This window comes from Carassius auratus, chromosome 39 (genome assembly GCF_003368295.1).
Source record: "Carassius auratus strain Wakin chromosome 39, ASM336829v1, whole genome shotgun sequence".
Taxonomy (NCBI): domain Eukaryota; kingdom Metazoa; phylum Chordata; class Actinopteri; order Cypriniformes; family Cyprinidae; genus Carassius; species Carassius auratus.
The window spans coordinates 12,188,812-12,210,478 of record NC_039281.1 but is presented as its reverse complement, the minus strand read 5'-3'; the positions used below and the strand labels follow the sequence as shown (position 1 = coordinate 12,210,478).

General features: G+C 36.3%; 3 protein-coding genes and 1 pseudogene across 3 annotated transcripts; all 4 read left to right on the top strand.

Moving 5' to 3' along the window:
• Positions 1–2,638: 2,638 nt before the first annotated feature.
• Positions 2,639–6,428, top strand: LOC113057952 (ras-related protein Rap-2c-like). Its single transcript, XM_026225580.1, has 3 exons — positions 2,639–3,584; positions 4,465–4,769; positions 5,747–6,428. Exons 1-2 carry the CDS (start codon positions 3,312–3,314, stop codon positions 4,741–4,743), a joined length of 552 nt encoding a protein of 183 aa, XP_026081365.1. The 5' UTR covers positions 2,639–3,311; the 3' UTR covers positions 4,744–4,769; positions 5,747–6,428.
• A 1,270-nt stretch (positions 6,429–7,698) lies between these two features.
• On the top strand, positions 7,699–9,813 carry LOC113057951 (UDP-N-acetylglucosamine transferase subunit ALG13 homolog). Its single transcript, XM_026225578.1, has 4 exons — positions 7,699–7,876; positions 8,029–8,188; positions 8,676–8,814; positions 8,915–9,813. Exons 1-4 carry the CDS (start codon positions 7,751–7,753, stop codon positions 9,024–9,026), a joined length of 537 nt encoding a protein of 178 aa, XP_026081363.1. The 5' UTR covers positions 7,699–7,750; the 3' UTR covers positions 9,027–9,813.
• On the top strand, positions 9,274–15,941 carry il2rgb (interleukin 2 receptor, gamma b). Its single transcript, XM_026225577.1, has 8 exons — positions 9,274–9,446; positions 9,888–9,975; positions 10,228–10,406; positions 10,782–10,921; positions 11,001–11,151; positions 11,248–11,335; positions 13,775–13,856; positions 13,932–15,941. The coding sequence occupies exons 1-8, from the start codon at positions 9,359–9,361 to the stop codon at positions 14,373–14,375; spliced, it is 1,260 nt and encodes a 419-aa protein (XP_026081362.1). The 5' UTR covers positions 9,274–9,358; the 3' UTR covers positions 14,376–15,941.
• A 1,107-nt stretch (positions 15,942–17,048) lies between these two features.
• LOC113058162 (uncharacterized protein CXorf65 homolog) lies at positions 17,049–19,761 on the top strand (annotated as a pseudogene).
• The last annotated feature ends 1,906 nt before the right edge of the window (positions 19,762–21,667 follow it).

The following is a 21,667-nucleotide window of genomic DNA, read 5'->3' as shown; positions in this document are numbered from 1 at the left end:
AATCGGATTTAAAAATTAGAGTGTCTTAAGTAAATATTCTTAACTGTTCAAAACTATTTGAATCACTGGACATGCTATGATAATGTCATTAGTTGTAACTTTTTCCTGATGCCCAAGGTGAGTCTACGAACAGAGACAGCTCTTTGACCACTTCACAATTACATGTTTTAAATGGCCAATTATATATATGTATGTATACATACATGTATGCATGTATACAAACAGACAGAAATCTGTTTGGAGAAGATCAACAGCAGTTCAGACTATGAAAAGACAAAGCTGAAAATTGTGCTTAACTGTTTAGAAGCAGATCTCTTAGAATTGGTAAACACCTCACTTCTTTCTGGGACATTTTCAAACTCCCTGAAAACTGCAGTTGTAAAGCCCCTCCTGAAAAAGAGCAATCTTGATAACACCATTTTGAGCAATAATAGACCAATATCTAATCTTCCTTTTATAGGCAAAATTATAGAAAAGGTAGTTTTTAATCAGCTGAACAAATACTTAAACTCAAATGGATACCTGGACAATTTTCAAAGAGACAGCACTCATTAAGATAAATGATATTCGCTTAAATTCTGACTCTGGCAAAATATCAGTGCTGGTATTGCTAGATCTCAGTACTGCGTTTGACACTGTCGATCATAACATACTACTAGAGAGACTGGAAAACTGGGTCGGGCTTTCTGTGATGGAACTTAAATGGTTCAGGTCATACTTAGAAGTCAGAGGTTATTATGTGAGTCTAGGAGAGCATAAGTCTAAGTGGACGTCCATGACATGCGGAGTCCCACAAGGCTCAATTCTTGAACCGCTCTTGTTAGGCCTGTATATGCTCCCACTAAGTCAAATAATGAGAAAGAACCAAATTGCCTATCACAGCTATACTGATTATACACAGATTTACATAGCCGTATCTCCAAATTACTACAACCTGTATTGATGAAATTAATAGTTGGATGTGCCATAACTCTTCAGTTATACAAGGAAAACAACTTTTTCAAATACAACTTTCAAAAAAAGTTATTGCATTTGGAAACAAAGATGAAGTTTTCAAGGTGAATGCATACCTTGACTCTAGGGGTTAAACATTATTTTAAGTCAGGATTCTTGGAGAAACTTGCCTTGCCTTTATCACCAGCAGGGTGGACTATTGAAATGGTCCCTCACCGGCCTTCCCAAGAAGACCATTAGACAGCTGCAGCTCATCCAGAACGCTGCTGCCAGGATTCTGACTAGAACCAGAAAATCTGAGCATATCACACCAGTCCTCAGGTCCTTACACTGGCTCCCCGTTACATTTAGGATTGATTTTAAAGCACTTGTTTATAAATCACTCAATGACCTAGGACCAAAATATATTGCAGATATGATTACTGAATATAAACCTAACAGAGCACTGAGATCACTACGATCAAGTCTGTTAGAAATACCAAGGGTTCACACAAAACAAGGGGAGTCCGCCTTTAGTTACTATGCCGCCCGTAGTTGGAATCAGCTTCCATAAAAGATCAGATGTGCTAAAACATTAGTCACATTTAAATCTAGACTCAAAACTCATCCGTTTAGCTGTGCATTTATTGAATTAGCTCTGTGCGATGTACGAACTGATTGCACTGTATTTTATGCATTCACTGTATTTTATATAAATCGTTTTCTATTTTTAACTGTTTTAAATTCATTTTAAATAAGTCAATTTTTAAATAATTTCCAAAGTTTTAAAATGGCTTGTTTTTATTTTTATTATTTTTCTTCATGATTATTTTACTTTCTTTTATGTAAAGCACTCCGAATTGTCATTGTGTACGAAATGTGCTATATAAATAAACATGCTCTTCTCATATGAAAACACGGAAACAGTATTTACAGACAGATGAAGTACAACTGAGTTTTTTATAATCTATACTTAGTTGTACTTTATCTGTCTGTAAATATTGTTTCAGTCTTTAAATATCTAAAATATATTGGAGGGTTTTATATGAAAAGAGCGATTAAAGAACAAGAATAACATAAAAAAGCAATATTATTATAAATTATATCAATTATTTTATGTCATATGCAGTAATTAGATTCCAGTATTTGGCAAAGATTGGAGAAGTTTTTGCCACAAATTTCCCTTCAGATGACGGTGGGTAAATTTCAAATTTTTGTAATGGTGATGTGATTTCCGGCGGATGTTTATTGGTCAGTTTGAGGCGTGTGAGAAAAAGGAGTGAGAAAAAGGAGCTCCTCTCCGGGGCCGTCATTTTAGCGAATCGGTTCTTTCGAACAGTTCGTTTCAATTTCTTTCATGCGTGTCATTGCAGTTTGTTACAGACATTATTAAGAATACAAAGCAAAGTTGTTTAAAAGATAACATTAATCAGTACTAAAATTACTATTTAATGTCTGTTGGGAAATATTAGTTAGTAAAAACAATGAATTGTTAATAAAACTGCCATGCTATCAAGTCTTAAACTTATGACCTTTTTTTTCTTTTAACATTTCTGCTAATTGGCTATTAACTCAACGCCAATCAAATACTTGCCTCCAAATGCTCTTTCAAATTAAACATGTTCGAAATAGACGGATCCCGTTTAAACTGACCCGAGAACCACTTGGACCCATTTCAGTCCGATTCGCTTAATCCGTGAATCAATTGAACCGATTCAATGACAGATCCGAGATTCATTCGAACAGTTCGTTAACGCTAGCGTGAGAGAGGATCTCCGCTGCGGGGCCGCTGTTGCTGCTGTCTGGGGCCGATATGCAGAGGCGGGCCGGGGAAAACAGACACAAGAGAGGAAAGCAATGCTGGATTCAGAGGCGGCGTGTATGAGTTAAGGATCTCAGAGAGCAAGAGCAAGAAACCTGAACCCGGTGATTATATTCGTCGCTCAGAAGCGGTATTAAAACAGGAAAAAGGCCGTTTGTATAGTACAGCCTCGCTCTCTTTGAGAAGCACTAGCCAGCTAAAGCTAGTCATGTAGCGATCCATTCACACGGACGCCAAACATGGACACGACTGCACACTATACTTGTGTTTTACATCGCCTCTGTGGCTAACAAACTCTAGGATGAACGGATCCCAATGGCGATAGAGTGCAAATGGAGGGGCGTTGTGGATTTAGCTAGACATTCACGCAGAGAAAACACTCGTCCTCTGTTGAATCTGTGGGCTTTGGTTCCCTCGAACCCGATAAAAGTGCTCCTCCGTTGTTGTTTTTGTCAGAAAGCTCTTCAATAACAAGTGCTGCGGGGTTTTTATGTTTTTTTTATGGCCGTTGCCGAGCAGATAAAGTTAGCTGTAGCTTAATCCTGTATCAGAGCAAATGAAGGAGTATAAGGTGGTTGTGTTGGGCAGCGGCGGCGTGGGCAAATCCGCACTCACGGTCCAGTTTGTGACCGGGACATTCATAGAGAAATATGACCCGACCATTGAGGACTTCTATAGGAAGGAGATCGAGGTGGATTCGTCTCCCTCGGTGCTGGAGATCCTAGACACCGCTGGGACCGAGCAGTTTGCATCCATGCGAGATCTGTACATCAAAAACGGCCAAGGCTTCATTTTAGTCTACAGCCTTGTCAATCAGCAGTCATTTCAGGTGAGTATTGCATCCCACGTCTGGCTATATAAGTTTCACAAATAGACTTTTGAAGTTTGAATTAGGACATGCTTACCACTTTTATCATATTACCACAAGTGAGGTCAGAAAATCACTCTAGCAAGATAACTCCTGTGATTTAGTAGTGCACCAAACTTTAGCCTTCTCAGCCAAACTGAAAATGACAGAAAATCTTAAATTGCCTCTTTTAAAAGTTGCTTATGGCATATATGCAACAGGTTAAAACTTACATTCAAATACACTTTTCCCAATCATTGTGATCTCACACACCCACTTTTTATCATTTTATGTTGGATATTTCATCTTATCTTTATTGTCCCACCCTTTTTTTCGCATTTTTCATTATCAGCCATAAGCAATGCATGCACGTATGTTGTTCACATGAGGTACTATATAATATGTTGTATTGCATATGATCACAAGAAAAAGTGTTTTAATCAAAAATCAGAAAAAGAAAAATACGATATAAAGAACAACAGCACTGGAAGGGATCCTAATACAAAAAAGTAAAACACTATGATTATTTGTTAACAAGCCTTCTATTCATCTGTTCATGTTTCATTTTTAGAAATAGTTTAATCAGTCCCATTATTTAGTCAGCTTAAACCCGCTCCTTGCCTTCACTTGTGAGCCTCAGAATCCAATCAACAAGCAATGCACACGACCAAGGCTCTGCCCAATGTTTTAATTTGTTAATCCATTTCACTTGGATGCATGTCACAATACGGAAGAAAGGATCTGTCACCTCTTCCATTTCATTTTCAACTTTAGAAGTGTTCATTTCTCCACAAACTGACTTATCTGGAGTCTTAAACTGTTTTATATTAAACATTATCTTATCTCTGACTGGGCTCCGCAGGACATCAGACCAATGCGGGACCAGATTGTTCGTGTGAAGCGCTTCGAGAAGGTGCCTCTGATCTTGGTGGGGAATAAGGTGGACCTGGAGTCAGAGCGGGAGGTGGCGGGCTCTGACGGACGTGCCCTCGCACAAGAGTGGGGCTGCCCCTTTATAGAGACCTCAGCCAAGAGCAAGAGCATGGTTGATGAGCTGTTCGCTGAGATTGTGAGGCAGATGAACTACACCACTTTGCCCGAGAAGCAAGAGCAGTGCTGCAATGCCTGCATTGTGCAGTGAGAATCCTGGCCTTACTTGCAGTCCAGGTATGAGAGTGCAAGTTAATGTGTGTAAAAATAAAAAAATAAAAAATAAAACTCAGGTTTTCTAGTGCAGCATTCTTATTGAGTGCATGATGCTTGACTTTTCAAGATACAAACATTGAAATATATTTACATATAATTGTGTGTGAGATATATATAAATTGATGACAGCTCTCAGACTGACTCATCTCTGTTATCATTGGAATGAACCAAGAATGTGGTGTGAAGAATAAAACTGCTTAATCCCAATACCAGTGAGATGAAGCATGAAGAGACTGCGCTCTCTGGACTAGCAGTCAGACGCATGAGAACAGGGCCAATCCTTGTGAATAAAGAGGAAAACCGAACATCCTGAATGGAAAGTGATCTCGCAAAACAGGAAATGGTGTTCTGGAGAACTTTAGAATGACCTAGATGTGCCATTTCAGTGGTGTCTTTATGCAAACTATTTTTATAGCCTTATAAAATATTTTGGTTGATTTGAAGATGATCTTTATTTAAACGTCCTATATTTGGAAGTTAAATTCCAAAGACAATGGGTAGTATCATAATGCTATAGATATGTTCTCCACCTTCTTTTTCAATACAAAAGAAAGCTATTTTCTGTGAATGTGCAAGACTTCTGATTTAGAAAAACAAAGTGCAGTAAAAGGTATGGTTTGTGGTCTACAAAACTGTGTGTTGTTAGAAACATGATTTCTTTATTCTGTTGAACACAAAATATATTTTGAAGATTTTTGGTAACCAAAGAATTGCTTCTCGCCATTGGCTTCAGTAGTATGGAAGAAAATACTATGGAAGTCAATGGCTGCCAGCAACTATTTGGTTACCAACATTCTTCAAAAAAACTAAGAGAATAACAACATTTTTTGTACAGATAACATAACCAGAAGCGGATGACACCAGAAGCACTTAAAAATGTAAAATGTTTTTTTTTTTTCTTGTGACCACAGTACACTTTTCTCATTTCTGTTTCTTAGACACATGATCCAGATGGATGCTCTCTTGAACCAGCCTCTGATCACATGACCCTCTGAGCCACACCTGTGCCACTGAGCCCCTTGAACTCTGACACTTCGGACATGCTGTCCGGAAATAAATCATCGCAGGGTCTTCAAAACTCAAATCCGCTGGGTCTGGATGGTAGAGCACATATACAATATCTTCAAGTTATGTTTTGGTTACCTGGAAACAAGTCAAGTCTGCAAATGGGAGCACAGAAAACTTTGGGGAATGGGGATATCTGTGACAGGGCTATTAATAGCTATTTTTCTTATATAGGGAATCGGGATAAGGGTTATGACGAGCAGGTCAGCTCAGGGCTATAATACCCCTGGAGATGCCCTGTTGAAAATGTTCCCTGTTTTTCTTTTAACATATTAAGTTTGATATCTAATTATTAAGCTGTAACAGCCATTATGCAGGTTTGAGACCTCAATATCTAACGTCACCCCCCCCCTTTTTGATTTTTTTTTTTTTAAACTACTGGTATGTATTGCTTTCTCTCCTAATACTCTATTTATTAAAGTCTTTAATTACCAATATAGATAAATATTGCATTTTTATATTCTGTTGGCTGTTTTGGCTTTTTGTGACTACAGTATGCATTGTTTCTGAAGTACAGCATTGATGATGCCTTAAATGATTACAGTCTGAAACCCCTATTGAGTCCGTGCTTTTTTTCTTGAATTTTATTTTCATGTTTCTTGCATATTATTTGTGCCCAACAAGTTACAATTGGACACAGTTCCACCATTGCTTAAATAGAAACTTAAAATATGAATAGTCCATTCAGCACAGTGTTACGGATATTACTTTTGGCTTTTATCACTGTAAGCACATAAAATGTACAAATGCCAAAGTTGGTTATCAATGACATTTGAGACATTTAAACCAAAATAACTAAACAAAGAACTCGAAATCAATGCTTGCAATTCCTCACAATAGGCTTTTGATAATGACCTTTAAGTTGCCTGGAAATCAGCCATCTATCAGTTCCCTACAATCTGTCTTATTGTGGTGGAAATCCGATGTCTGAAATGTGAGGATCTTGTGATGAGCTTGAAAAAAGTCTGTTTGCTTGCTGAGTTCAGATGAAATGGGTGTTTGCCAACTAAAACATTAAATTCCATTTAAAAAGGTTGCATTTTGATAAAGGCTTGTGATCATATATGTATATATGCCATCTGGAATCTCTGAATGTCCATGGGTCAAAAAACCAGATTTCTCTATCCAGTCTACTACTGATTTAGAGAATATATTTATATAAATGTGTGTGTGTGTGTGTGTATATACATTTGAGACTGCAATTACCTGCTATAAAAGCTTGTAATCTTTGCTTTAACTGAAGTAATTTATACATTTTAATGATAATTTTATTAATAATTATAATATATTCATTTAAATTATTTTAAATCATCCTACTACCCCCTTGCAATCTTTTTGAGGGTCCCTGTCTGAGAACCACTTAATAGTCAAAAGGGTGCTGAATAAGTTTTAATAGAAAATGTTTTAATAGTTTTTAATGAGTTACTGGAGTTATGCAGTACCGTGTGAGCTTTTATATGCCTGTTTTTATGGACATATTTCTATGAAAATGTATATTTAAAGTGAACGTTTAAAACTCACCCCATGTTCACCTACAGTAATTATGATATTTTGATAATAGAACATGATTGTAATATTTTTTTTAAGTGCAGTGTTTATTGTAATCTATAAAGATATGTGAAGGGGAGCTGAAAATGTAGTATACATTACAGATAGATTAAAGTCTTTTTTAAGTTTTTTTTTTCTTCTTTTTTTTACAAAATGCAAATAAATAATTTGTTTAAAACCAAAATAAGAAGAAAAGGAAAGAAAAAAATAATTTTAGAGACAAATCCCACCTTATTCTTCAGTAGTTCCATTATAAGCGTTTAGGACTTTTATTTTGAATGATGTCATGTTAAGAGACCTTTTTAAGAGTCTCTTTTTTTTCATTTTTCATGTTCATGTCTGTTACATTTAATAAAGCCTGCCTTATTGATACAATGAAAACTGTATTCGTAACTGTCGGAACGACAAGTTTTGATGATCTGATTGGCTCTGTGACTTCAGATGAATCCGTGAAGGTAAGAAAGTCATTCAAGCATAGTGTGAAGAAGTGCAAAGTAAACGTCAGCTAAGTGTGACACAAATACTTGCCAGTGATCGTGAGCTATTCTTATAAGCAATAATATCTCCTGTTACACTTTAATGACTGTGTCCATGTTTCTGAATGAAGGCATTAATCGGTCGTGGCTACACAGACATGGTGCTTCAGGTCGGCAGAGGTTCAGTTCCTGATCCAGACAGATGTCCAGGACTTTCATTTCAAGTGTTTCATTACAAAGACTCAATCGCCGAGGACATGAGAAACTCAGATCTGGTCATCAGTCATGCTGGTGTGTTGAAGCTCCCAATGCCCCAAACACTAAATACAGTACAGTTAATTATTTAGATTAATTCTGATGCAGCCAAATTAAGAAAACTTAACAATAATCACCTGATAACACATCAATGGTTAATTTATTTGACGAATATAAATGTCAAACAATGTTTTTACTTTAAAATGTGTGATATCTGCATTAGTTGTGTCTGTAAAAAAAAGTATTATATAATAAAGGGGTTTTCAAACTGGTGGCTGCAAGGTAATGCTAAGGGACACAGGAAATGGTTAGAATAAAAATATTAAATAAATACAAATATGACACATTGATATAAATAAAGGCATATATTTTAAAATATGTTTTTCAAATAAACAATACATCAAATAGTGCAGTACCACTAATCTGCTTATATCTAATCTATAGTAATAACACAACATTTGTTAAAGATGAACTCGGATTAGAAATTAGTTTTAGATCATAATACCTGCTGTGTCCCCATTAGGAGCAGGAAGCTGTTTGGAAGCACTCGGAGCAAATAAAGCTCTCCTCGTGGTGGTCAATGATAAATTAATGGACAATCACCAGCTGGAGCTCGCAAAGCAGCTCCAGGCAGATTCACATCTTATCTACTGCACATGCAGGTTTGTTTCATGGGCATTCACTTTCTCAACTGTCTCTACTGTTATTATTAAAAGGATGTGCTGACTGCACATGTCATGCATTTTTAACTCTTCATCGCAGTACTCTGTCTCAGACTTTGAGGGATATGGATCTGTCTGCTCTGACAACCTATGTGCCTGGTCAACCGCAGAACTTCGCCAACTTTTTAGACAAGGCTGTTGGACTTGTTTGAAAGCTCTCTCTTGAACCGGGACGATTACCGAGGAGAATTTGGGCCAAGGCTTACTGGGAAATCCCGCACTGGACCCCTCAGGAGATGATTGTTTGAAAACAGCAGTTTTTTTTGCCTAACTCATTTTGTATAATTAAACTAATAATTGTCCTGGAGGATTGTATTATGATGGTACAGACACAAGTGGTCCTCCTTTGACTTTTTTTCCTATAAAGTGACAATGAAACTGTCAGGTTGCTTAAAGAAGCGGAAGTTGTTAAGGAAACTTGCTGTAGTGAACATCCTGTGTAGTATTAGACCACAGTCATTTGTTACTCAGACGCTCAGAGAGCATGACTTACATTCACACATCAAGACTACATTTTGGGCTTTTGTTCTTAATTCTGACCTTTCTACGATGCTGCTCAGCAGGTGATCCGAGTAAGTATATAATTACACACAACACCATCCTGAATAGTTTTTGTGGTTAATGATGTTATAAACTAAAGGTAAGCAAATTGTCATAAAATTATCATGAGTTATCATAAAATCGGGATTATAATTCTTACCGAAAATATAGTTTGTTTAAGAGTTTTCTGATTGTATGTTTGCATTTAGAGTTGGTTTTCTAAGAGCAAAATGTTTGAGAGATACATTTGGAAGGTTTTAGTGGGGATTTCCACGGTTTTTCTCTCATGTGTCATTTGTGTCTATGGTGGTTGTGATGATGCTGAGGTTTGAGATTATGATACTGATAAGGTTTATGTGTATGTGGGTGGCAGGAAACAAGTTCAAAATAAAAAAAAATGTGAAAAAAATATGGCAAAAAAATTATTAATGAGTTGTTACGTGAATGAATTTCAATCATGTTTGCCCATGTAGGTGTACAGTGTAAAATCATCAACCTTCAGTATGTGGAGTGCTTCTGGCACCCAAACACACCAACAATGAATTATACCTTCAGCAGTGCGTAAGTCACAGCCCTTTCACTCACATTCTCTGATGCATTTGTCCCAACTGTGTGTGTGTGTGTGTGTGTGTGTGTGTGTGTGTGTGTGTGTGTGTGTGTGTATATATATATATATATATATATATATATATATATATACACACACACACACACACACACACACACACATATATATATATATGTAATGACTATTGTTTTGTGGTAGTTGATAAATCAGAGATAATATATGGCAATATTTATTTTTTTTGTCAGATTTAAAAACAATCAATCTGTCGAAGACTGTCGAGAATACATAATGGAGCACAATTACACTGAAGGCTGCAGAATTCCTCTTCGAGACGCTGATAACAAGTTTGATCGATTTTATACGAAAGTATCCAGTGACGGAAGCCACATTGTTTCAAAAACCTTTGAATCGCTCAAAAGAAAAGGTAAGAAAACAAAAAAGATTTATAACGTTTCAACGGTCTGTCAAAAAATGCTTGTGAATCTACCCTACCATTCAAAATATATATATATATTTTTTTTTTTTTGAGCAGTAGTGTAGTTTATCAATTTGCAGAATTCCCCCACCCTTCCCTATCATTATATTTTTCATAATGAGCAACAAACCGTAAGCTATAGCCATTCTCCCAGGGAACAGATTTCAACCGTGCTACAGTAGTTCTAGATGTCCTCTTGTCATTTTTTTTTTCTGAATACAATAATTTCAACTTAATTCGTTTTTTGGCCAATTTAACATGTCGTATCAGACATTATTATATCCAAACCAGTGGCTCATTTGTTTGTGTTATATATTGGTTTAGTGCAGCTAAACCCTCCCTGTAACCTCTCAGTGATGTGGAATGAGCAGGACAGCACACTTTTACTGCAGTGGAACAGTAGTTACCCCGGCAAAACTAAATGTGTTGTCTATATGGTGCGCAACCAGAAAGACACAAGCCAGGTGAGACAAGAGATATAATATTACCATTTTACATTCGAACTGAACAACTCTCTCATCTTCCTCTGTCTTTTTCTCCCAGTCCTCAAACGTGACAGGTACGTCATACACTCTGTCTCAGGTCTCAAAGAACAAGCACTATGTTTTCCAAGTGCGGAGCACAGTTGCTGAAGCCTGTGGTGGTTCAGATTTCTGGAGTAACTGGAGTGTTCCGGTGGAGTGGGGCAGCACAGGTGAGATACTATAAACACACAGTGAGGGACATGGATAGATTTGCTCTCATTCGTCTTCTTACAGTTTTTTTTCCACCATGTTTCTGTGTTATGTAGGGAACAGCAGCAGACAAGACTGGTCGTATGTTATTGTTCCAGTCCTTCTGCTGTTTCTCCTGTGTTTCTTGTTGTGTTATTGTGAGAGGTGAGAAATGTTTTAGACTTTTCACTTGTACTGTCCAGAACATAAAATTTTAGTTATTAATTTATTAAGACGGGGGTGACCAACGTTGGTACTGGAGTCCGGAAGAGTTTTTCGCCAACCTTGGTCATTATTTTTTAACCTCACCTGACTGTAGCTTTGTAGTAATCCTTAAAGGGGGGGTGAAATTCTATTTCATGCATACAGAGTTTTTTACACTGTTAAAGAGTTGGATTCCCATGCTAAACATGGACAAAGTGTCAAAAATTAAGTTGTACGTTTGAAGGAGTATTTTTGTTCCAAAAAAACCTCTTCCGGTTTGTCACAAGTTTCGGAAAGTTTTTTTCGAGTATGGCTCTGTGTGACGTTAGATGGAGCGGAATTTCCTTATATGGGTCCTAAGGGCCCGTCTGTCGGAAGAGCGCACGCTCCCGTATAGCAGAGCACTGAGAGCACAGACATTCACTGATCAGAGCGAGAGCGTCGCGAAATGTCACAAAAGGAGTGTGTTTTTGGTTGCCAGGGCAAGACAACCCTGCACAGATTACCAAAAGAGAAACAGCATTAAGGGACCAGTGGATGGAGTTTATTTTTACAGAGCATCAACGGAGCTGTGCAAGTGTTTTTGTTTGTTCCCTGCATTTCGGATTGCACATCGTTTATTTCTTAAGGATAATGCAGTCCCAACTAAAAAGGGTCACGATCGTGTGTTGGAACCGCATGCGGTGAGTAAAACTGCTTCAAATATCTCTGTGTTGTTAACTTAGCTATCGGCGCGTAAGCACATCAAGTAAACAACATGCGATGTTGTCCTCAAACTGCACTTTCCACATGTACAGCTTAAAAAAAAAAAAAAAGACGACATAAAGTGGAACTTAGTCATTTTCCAAAACCGCTAAGCAAATATATACAGTTTTAGTACATACCACATAGCATACCGCCTTTGCTGATGCTGCTCTTGATAAATTTCAGCCTCTGGATCTGTGTCACAGCTTCCACATGCTCTCAACTCAAAAGCTTACTCGCGCTCGTGATTCTTTAGCTCCGCCCACACATCACGCCTCTAGGCGCTCGTGTTTTTCCGGGAAAAATCGGTACAGACTATCTTTCTCTTATAAATATAATAAAAATAAAGACTTTTTGGAGTTATGAAGGATGTAGTACTACTCTATAGGTACTCAAGATTAACAGGATATTGAGTAAAAACGAGCATTTCACCCCCCCTTTAAATCTTGATTAGCTTTTATAAGGTGTGTCTGCAGGACTGTCAGTGAAGCTGAGTCATTTGAATTTGAATTTACTTCACAACTGTTTAAGTGTGTTCTATATATTATGAATGTGACGAGTGGGGCGGGGACGAGAGCCGTGGAAACGGAGCGATTAGAACAGAGCTGATTGGAAATCAGCGTGTCTGGGAACCGGAACTAGTTTTTTTGACAATAAAATTACTCTAATAATCAAAATAAAGACAAAACAGCGCGGCAGCCCCTCACGGACGACTGCCGCTCAAAAACAAAATCAAAACACAACTAAAATCCAGGCCTGGTCCTATCTCTCGTCCTTCACTTTCGACGCTCCTGTTTTATATCCTTCCAATCTCCTCCGTGGGACACGAGACCGGTGAGTGTCGCAGATGTCGCTGATTTCCAATCACTCCACCGGCCTCGCTCCGTTCCCACGGCTCTCGGCCCCGCCCCACTCGTCACATAGAATATGACTGAAATTCAGACGTAATATTTCCACCGTATTGTTACTGTCACATGACCTGCTTCATTTGCATTCGTAATTCCTGTCCTGTGGCCTCATGGGATAATAAAGTGTCCATCAAATGTACACCTCAGAATCCAGGTGGAAGAAGGTCATCGGCTTCTGTTTTTCAAATGTAATGAATTCAGAATTTCTTCTTGCCTCACATACTTTTTCCACATACTATATAGCAGGGAAGTATGTGATTTCTAACACAGCTTGGAGCTCTTCAGGACCGATGTTGGTCACTCCTGTAATAAGACTTCATATTAAATTTATGTTATCAAGACACATTTGCTTGAGATACAAAATGGAGGTTATAAAGTCCTGTTTTCTGAGAAACTGAACAAAAATGTATGATGTAATTTTGCTTCCTAAGTAAATGTATCTTACAGAATGTAAGGTAAAAAGTATTTGCATATAGTGGTTGACAGCTTAATTATTCAAGCCTTAATCAATTGTTTTCGTAAAATGAACTTAAAAGTAATGTTATAAGTAAAAAAAAAATAATAATTACAATTAAAACATATTTATTGGATACATAGAGAACATATTGATGTATTGTGTTCCCTTTGGCTTATGCTTTAAATTTTACTTACTTGGTCTTAAAATTAAATTTTTTGAAAAGGCTTATATTTACCCTCAGAAATCCTGTGTAATAATAATTCAATAATTTATTTATTTATTTACCTCCAGGAAAAACATCTTTCTTCCGGTTGTGCCTGACCCTAGCAAAAACCTACAGGATTTGTTTCATAAACATGATGGAAATGTTGAGGTATCCATTCTTTTAACACTCCTACTCCTACTTCTCAGATTTGGATACGCTGTAACCCTCTCGTTTTATTCTCAGAGCTGGGTTCACATCTCCAGAGAGCTGAAGGAAGCTTTTGAGCCTGACTACACAGAGCAGTCCTGTGATGTGTGTGAGGTTACACCCTCTTGTGACACCGGTCCTGCTTCTCAAACCGACAACTGTGATGAACCAAACACTGAAAAAAAGCACGCAGATGAAGCAAGCAATGAAGGAGAGCATGCAGATGAAGCAAGCAATGAAGGAGAGCATGCAGATGAACCAAGCAAAGAAAAACAGCATGCATATGAATCAAGCAATGAAGGAGAGCATGCAGATGAACCAAACAAAGAAAAAGAGCATGCAGAAGAACCAAGCAATGAAGGAGAGCATGCAGATGAACCAAACAAAGAAAAAGAGCATGCAGAAGAACCAAGCAATGAAGGAGAGCATGCAGATGAACCAAGCAATGAAGGAGAGCATGCAGGACAGCAGAGTTTATAAGCCAAAGTGCCACTAACCATTCACCTGCACTGTCATCTAATTCTTACTGAACATTTAAATGTTTTCTTTTGCACGTTTATTTTACCTCATTCATTTTTAATTGTATGCAGAGTTTATGTATAATATGGATGAAAAAAATAATTGTTGACATTTCTAAATCAATATTACATTGTACCCAAAGGTTTAGGGTTGTTATGTTGACAAAGGCTGCTTTTATTTGAACAGAATACAGTAGAAAATGGTAATATTGTAAAATACAATTACATTTTTCTTTCTGAATAAATTATAAAATGTAATGCCAAAGCTGAATTTTTATGCATCATTGTTTGGCTTAGTAAAGGTGCATCTCAACAAATTTAATATCATGGAAAAGGTCTTTAATGTTTGTCATTTAATTTAAAAAAAATCTTATATTCAAGATTCATTGTATACAAACAGAAATATTTCAAGAGTTTTTAAAAAAAAATTTATTCTGATCATTACGACTTACGGCTCAAAATTTTAATATTCCATTTACAGCTTTATTAGTTTAATTTTGAGTATAAATACTGGGTACGTCTTTCAAAATTATAGGAAAGACTACTGACTTGGCAATGGTCCAGAAGACAATCATCAACACCATCACCCAAGGAGGTTAAGCCACAGAAGGTAATTGCTGAAAGGGTTGGCCGTACTATATCGAGTGCTGTATCAAAATATATTCATAGAAAGTTGACTGTTGGAAAAGGTGCACAAGCAACAGGGATGACCACAGCCTTGAAAAACTTGACATCATGGGTCACCATGCTCAGATGTCTTCAGGAAATGGGCTATAGTTGTCACATTCCTAGAACCAAGCCACTCCTGAACCAGAAAATACCTCAGAAGCATTTCACCTAAGGAGAGAACTAACTAGACTGTTGCTCAGTGGTCCAGTGCCCCATTTCAAATGAAAGTAAATTTATCTTTTCATTCGGAAATCAAGGTCTGGATTCTGGAGGAAGACTGGAGAGGCACAGAATCGAATGTCCAGTGTGAAGTTTCTTAAGTCAGTGATTTGGGTTGTCGTGACGTCTGCTGGTGCTGGTCCATTGTGCTTTATCAAGTCCAGAGTCAATGCAGCCATCTACAAGGAGATCTGCTGACAAGCTTTATGGAGATGCTGATTTCATTTTGCGGCAGGAATTTAGCACCTGCCTACAGTGCCAAAACCACTTCCATGATATTACTGCGCTTGGTTGGCCAGCCAACATGCCTGACCTGAACCTCACAGAGAATCTATGGTGTATTATGAAGAGGAAGATAAGTAACATCTGACAAACAATACAGAGGAGCTGAAGGCTGCTATCAAAGCAATCTGGGCTTCAATAATGCCTCAGCAGTGCCACAGGCTGATCGCCTTCATGCCACGCCACTGAAGCAGTAATATATGCAAAAGGAGCCACAACAAAGTATTGAGTGCATAATTAAACCTGCTTTGGAGATCTTGAACAGTTTTGTTTTGTAAATCATCTGAAATCAATGATCTTTAAGAAAATATTCACATTTTTTGAGATACTGAATTTTTAATTTTCCTAAGCTGTAAATCGTAACCATCAGAATTACAATTTTTTTATATTTTTTTATAAATATAAAGTTAATTTATTAGAGCAACATTTATAGGAAATAGAAATCTTTAGCCATTATTAACGTCTTAACTGTAAGTAGTTTTGATCAATTAAATGTGTCCTTGCTGAATAAACGTAAACTTGAACCAAGCTAACTTTATAAATCCACTATGAATAATAATAACACAGAGTTTGATACAAATACATTAAAAATACACTTCAAAATAAAATATATTGTCGATCTTAATGATCACGCTGCAAAGCCTCTTTCTATTAAAAATGTTGATTTATCAGTCGACTGGGAGAGGGTGTGGTCTTAACTTCTAAAAACTTGACTCATCGTTTTATCCATTTCAAAGTTATCTATACAGCATACATAACTCCTTACAAGAGGTTTACAATGAAAACTGCAATCGAACTTTAACTGTCATATCTGTAACACTGTATCATCAGGTACTTTTCTCCACATGTTTTGGGAATGTCCAATTGTTGTCAACCTATGGACTCATGTAAATCCTGTTTTGTCTTTTTTACTTCAAATTGATTGCATGCCTAATCCAGGTTTATGTCTTCTCAATCTAATACATGTATAATTTACTTAAAGAAGAGAATGCTGTTTGCTGGTTTTACAGCTGCAAGACAATAATACAAAACTGGTTTACTCCGCACATGTGTGCAAAAATATATAAAGGAATGACCATAACGGCTTTTTTTTTTTATGCTTGTTTTTTTTTTCAGATTGGAAAATTATTGACGTCTCCTGCTTTCCCTTTCCTGTTTTGTTTGTTTGAATTTATGTTGTTTTGTTAAATAAAAATTTTAAAAAAAATGTTTATCACAAAAAATAAATGTTTGGTAGCTTTCATTTGTACATAACGATTAATAAAACTGCAGTTTTCTATTCTTGCCCTAGTTTAAATGTGTTTTTCCTCATCTCGCTCTGATTCCATGTCATTGTGATATCACAGTCTTTATGATTATGTTACTCTTTGTCTGCTCTGTTGCTAGTTTCTTAGCCCGGCTACAGCAGACAGCATCTTAAAAACTGAACAGCAGTCAGCGAGGTGTCAAGTTCTCTTCTGCCACAATGTTTATTTACATTAAACATGGAAGTAAGGATCTCAGTCATGTCTTTGATGAGAAAATGTATTGAATTGCTTAAATATCTGTGCAAAATGTGCATTCTATGTTTAGATCTATATATGGCTTAGTAACTGACAATGTATATTTTTTTTTCTCTATTTGATCTGTTTATGTAAACGACAAAAAGCTGATATTAATGTGATGTTTGTGTGTTTAGATAATAACCACTCTTATGAAACAAAAATATATTGCAGTATATTGGAAAATATCATGTAATATATTAGCATATATTCTTATATATATTTATTTTTTTCCAATATATTGCAATATATTGAAAGCGGCAATCATTTGTATATTTTGCAATATATTATATAATATATGTATCATCAATATATTATTAAATGTATTCGAAAATATAAAATATTAGAAAATAAAAAGGGAAAATAATATATTTCAATATATCACAATATATTTTAAGAAATATATTGGTAAATATATTTTCCTTTCGTAAGGGCAGTTCCTGGTTAATACCAACTGTCCAATCGTTGTGCTCATGAAGTACATAAAAACCAGGTTGGGACTTGCTGAGTCAGGTATGTACAGGGTATTTTTCATACATCAGGATATCAGAAGCCAGAATCAGTCTAACTATATTTATAGTTATTTTACAGTTCAAGACTTTAATTTAACAGAAACTTAAATAGTGATTGTCAGCAGAATAAACATTTAAGGATACTTACAGTCATTCCAGAGTTGTTCAAGTGCTTCAAATTCTAAGTGGACATTCAACATCATAGAAGTGGTCTGGTCTTCAGTTCCACTGTGCTATTTTTACACAATTTTTCTGTGTGAACACTTGCTAGACCTCATGAGGTATTTATCCTTTTTGCAACATCTCATGCAAGACAAAACAGCGCTCAGGTTAAAATAAGTTTAACTTATTACAAGACTTTTGATCCCCCCCCCCCTCCATGCAAAAACATGTTCTATGTGAATGGCCACTTAGGATATTTTAAAATATTCTAGCTCAAGCAGGTTGTGCTAGACTTTCTCTAGAGATCTCAGGTCAGAGGAGGTTAGCTGAGCCCAGCGTGGCCCTCAAACCCGGCGTGACCTTAGTGCATGAGGTTGTGGATCTCGGGCGTTAATATTTCACACTCTCTCTAGCACATACTCCTTGTAGTCAGTGTCTGATTACATCTGTGGCATGAAGTAAGGAACATTACCTGGGATCAGCCCATCACTAATGGAGCACTCATTACCACTGTCATTAACACGGTCCTTCTCCTAATGTGCGTGCAAAAATATTCATCCATTGAGGTTACTCACCCAAATCTGTGTGTGTGTGTGTGTGTGTATGTTTCAGAGCTTGTAGACCTGTGTGATGAACGAGGAGTTCTGAAATTCCTCTTTCAGCTCCAGAATTCACAGGAATCTGCTCGTAGACTGCTAAAGGCAAAAGAGTCATTCACTGTTTGCATTATTTAGCGTAGGTTTGAGTTTATCCCTTGATGTTTATTGAGAAGCTGAAGCTTACTGTTTCTGTATAGTCTGATAGTAAAAAGTTAATGCAAAGAAACAGTCAAGGCATTATTTTTTGTGGGTTTTTCATGTACAGGTACATCTGATGGGGCTTATACCTCTGTCACATCTCTGCTGTCCAGTGTTGACTCTGCTCTAACAGGTACCATTGCACATAAGCTGCAAAAATACTTTTTTTTTTTTTTTTAAATCAGTTTTATATTTAAACATAATTGACTTTTTAGAAGAAATAATAAAATTTTAATACAACAGTTTTAAATACATTGTTTTGAGAGAATATATGTACACATTAATTTAATTTATTATTAAATTAATCTTTTTGAATAATCTAAATTGTTTAATATAATATTATATAGAAACTCTGTATATATAATTATTAGTAGTACTGTGTGTGTGTGTGTGTGTATATATATATATATATATATATATATATATATATATATATATATATATATATATATATAAACACAAAGTAATCTTGTTTATTTATTCATTAATGAATATCATTCTCAGTTACTGATTAAGCTAAATTGTTTGTATCATTTGCATTGTATTATGTATTGCTTTCACACTACTGCTTGTTTAATATGTGTGCATGTGTGTAATGTTTATGTCTTCCAGAGTCCCTGCAGACTCAGATTAACAATCTTGAGAAAACCCGTCTGAAGCAGCTTCATATTGCGGAGGCTCGTGTGGCTACATCAGAGGAAATCAATGCTCAGGCTTTGGCTACTAAATCTGTGAGTGTCCTAGAGCCACATCTGAACCTCAGTTCTCTCTTATTTGTTCACCTGCTCTCACCTTGTGTATTATTCAGCCTAAAATTCGGCTACACTGCACTACATATGAGTGACGCTGTTTCATTCATTATGGGGGACTCTTTGGTGCTTGTGATATGGGGATATAATTAAATGTGAATAATAATCTTGTGTATTGTTTTCTTGTGTCTCTGCAGACTAAAAAGCGCAAGAAAGTTACACATGCCAGTACCCCTGATGAAGAAGTCCAGCACCACACAGAGGACAGGAAGAGCAGGAACTGAACAAACGCCCTCACATCCCAGCATTCAGCATTCATGAGTTCCAGTTTAATTCATTCAAATTACACACATGTTCATCAACAAATGCTGTTGTCTTTTTATTATTATTATTATTCTTTAACTTTTTTTATGCAGTGACCCAGGAAAGTTACTACATTGATTTTATAACATTACATGAAACATTTGATAAAAATATGGGAATTTTCCACTGGTCCCTTGAAATTAAGCAACAGATGAGGTCATCCTTGCCTCTGATTGGTTAGTATGAATACCTGTTTGTTACCAAGCTTTTCCCAGCTGGGAGCAAATTGAGAGAGAATCTAAGGAATATTTATAGCTTGGTGTGTTTGTGTAGTTACTGAACACACATTTATGCTTGGATCTATGTTTGGTAAGCAGTCAAGCTGTCTGAATGCTGACAGAGTGGGTGTAAACTGTATTTTTGAAATAAGTTTTATGTCAGAGGCACGAAGATATCTTGATATATAATTCAAGATCACTATCTTGTTTGACTCACTCGTCCATGCAGCTGCAGACTTTCAGCAAAACGTATGTAGGCCTTGCAGGAGCAGGGACTTTATGATGTGTTACTCAGCACATAGATTTTTTCTTCTCAGTGTTTCACCAGAGCTGGATGTGGGTGGAATGCAGCCATTAGACAGGAACGAGTGGGTGCAATGTTAGTTAACCGTTTACCGCCTTATGGCCATTATATCTTTCATGACATCCTATGTTGTACAGCAGCACACATATCTCCTATTTGTATTTTTTCCTTTTAAAACCTTTGTTGTGAAATTTGAAAATGTCAAATGTTAGTTATTCTGGAAGTTATAGTCATACTGTGTGATGAGATTGAATTAGATTGACAGCATTGAACAGAAACTGTCTTACTGGCCTATATTACACACCGAAGGTTGCAGCTGCCAGCGCGTCTGCGATCAAAGTATAATGCCTCACTTCCTTTTTGAACTACAGATTATCTATAGTTTTATACGGCTTCTTTCGTATATTTAATGTCTAAATTCTCATCAGTCAACATTCTCAGATGTTATATGTATACGGGAGGGATTTTTAATGAGATACTAGTTGATGGTGCTGGTATAAAATAGAAGTGTCATGATGATATTTTCAAGTTGGATCTACATTCTTACTGTATTTTAAATAAGCTCTATTGAATATTGCCAAAGTTATATATTAACTGTCATGCAAGACAAGAAACTAATACTTTTATAAATGTTCAAAACAGCAATAATGTATAAATGTTTAATGTATAAAACTATTCAAAATGAAGTTGTATAAATTGCCCCCTTGTGGTTATACTTTTAAGAAACTGCAGTAATAGTGAAAATAAAAGCATATTTATTAATGTATAGTGTTCTAGACTTGAATATGTTTATAATATTATTATTAGCTCGTTCGTTAGAAAACCTTTTTTGTTTTGTTTATCGGATGTATAGTTTTAACATATTCGTTATCTTCAATGTTATTATTGGCATTAGGAAAATTAAGCCTATTTTTTTGGATTTCTTGTATTAGCTTTTTATGATAATTAACCTCATTACCCCCCCCCCCCACCCCCATTCCCCAATTCTCAAGAATTTGCTGCAAAACAATATATAAATCTTACTCCTCACTGCAATCATTAAAAAGCTGTATATTTAATCATATGCACAAATGTACTCTAATTAATTGTAATGTACATTTATAAAATAAGTGTTTTATACATTGCTGCTTTTATGCATTAGTTTGTGCCATTGTGGGTTTCTGTATGTTTTATCTTATCTGTATTTTCTATAGTCTGTTATTTACTGTTAACACAACACGAGTCCCTTCTCCTTGTGGGACAGAGGCTCTTATTTTTTAAGCATTCACTGCGCTCTGGGTCACCCTCAATACTTATGATGCAGTAACTGGCACTTTTGAGGGTTTGAGTAGAGTGAGGCAGCTGAATCGACTGCTTGTTCTGCCTCAAATAGAGCAAAAGACACTTGTATTTGTTTTCAGTGCACCCTCCATTTAGGAAAATATATGGTGATTTACAA

What these genes read in the sequence shown, in the direction of transcription:
- il2rgb (XM_026225577.1), top strand. Translation starts at nt 9,359, where the DNA reads ATGACTTACATTCACACATCAAGACTACATTTTGGGCTTTTGTTCTTA. An exon ending in AATTATACCTTCAGCAGTGC is followed by an intron (nt 9,976 to 10,227) that starts GTAAGTCACAGC and finishes TTTTTTTGTCAG; the next exon opens with ATTTAAAAACAATCAATCTG. An exon ending in TGAATCGCTCAAAAGAAAAG is followed by an intron (nt 10,407 to 10,781) that starts GTAAGAAAACAA and finishes ATATTGGTTTAG; the next exon opens with TGCAGCTAAACCCTCCCTGT.
- LOC113057952 (XM_026225580.1), top strand. Translation starts at nt 3,312, where the DNA reads ATGAAGGAGTATAAGGTGGTTGTGTTGGGCAGCGGCGGCGTGGGCAAA. An exon ending in TCAATCAGCAGTCATTTCAG is followed by an intron (nt 3,585 to 4,464) that starts GTGAGTATTGCA and finishes TGGGCTCCGCAG; the next exon opens with GACATCAGACCAATGCGGGA.
- LOC113057951 (XM_026225578.1), top strand. Translation starts at nt 7,751, where the DNA reads ATGTTCATGTCTGTTACATTTAATAAAGCCTGCCTTATTGATACAATG. An exon ending in CTTCAGATGAATCCGTGAAG is followed by an intron (nt 7,877 to 8,028) that starts GTAAGAAAGTCA and finishes TTCTGAATGAAG; the next exon opens with GCATTAATCGGTCGTGGCTA. An exon ending in TCTGGTCATCAGTCATGCTG is followed by an intron (nt 8,189 to 8,675) that starts GTGTGTTGAAGC and finishes TGTCCCCATTAG; the next exon opens with GAGCAGGAAGCTGTTTGGAA.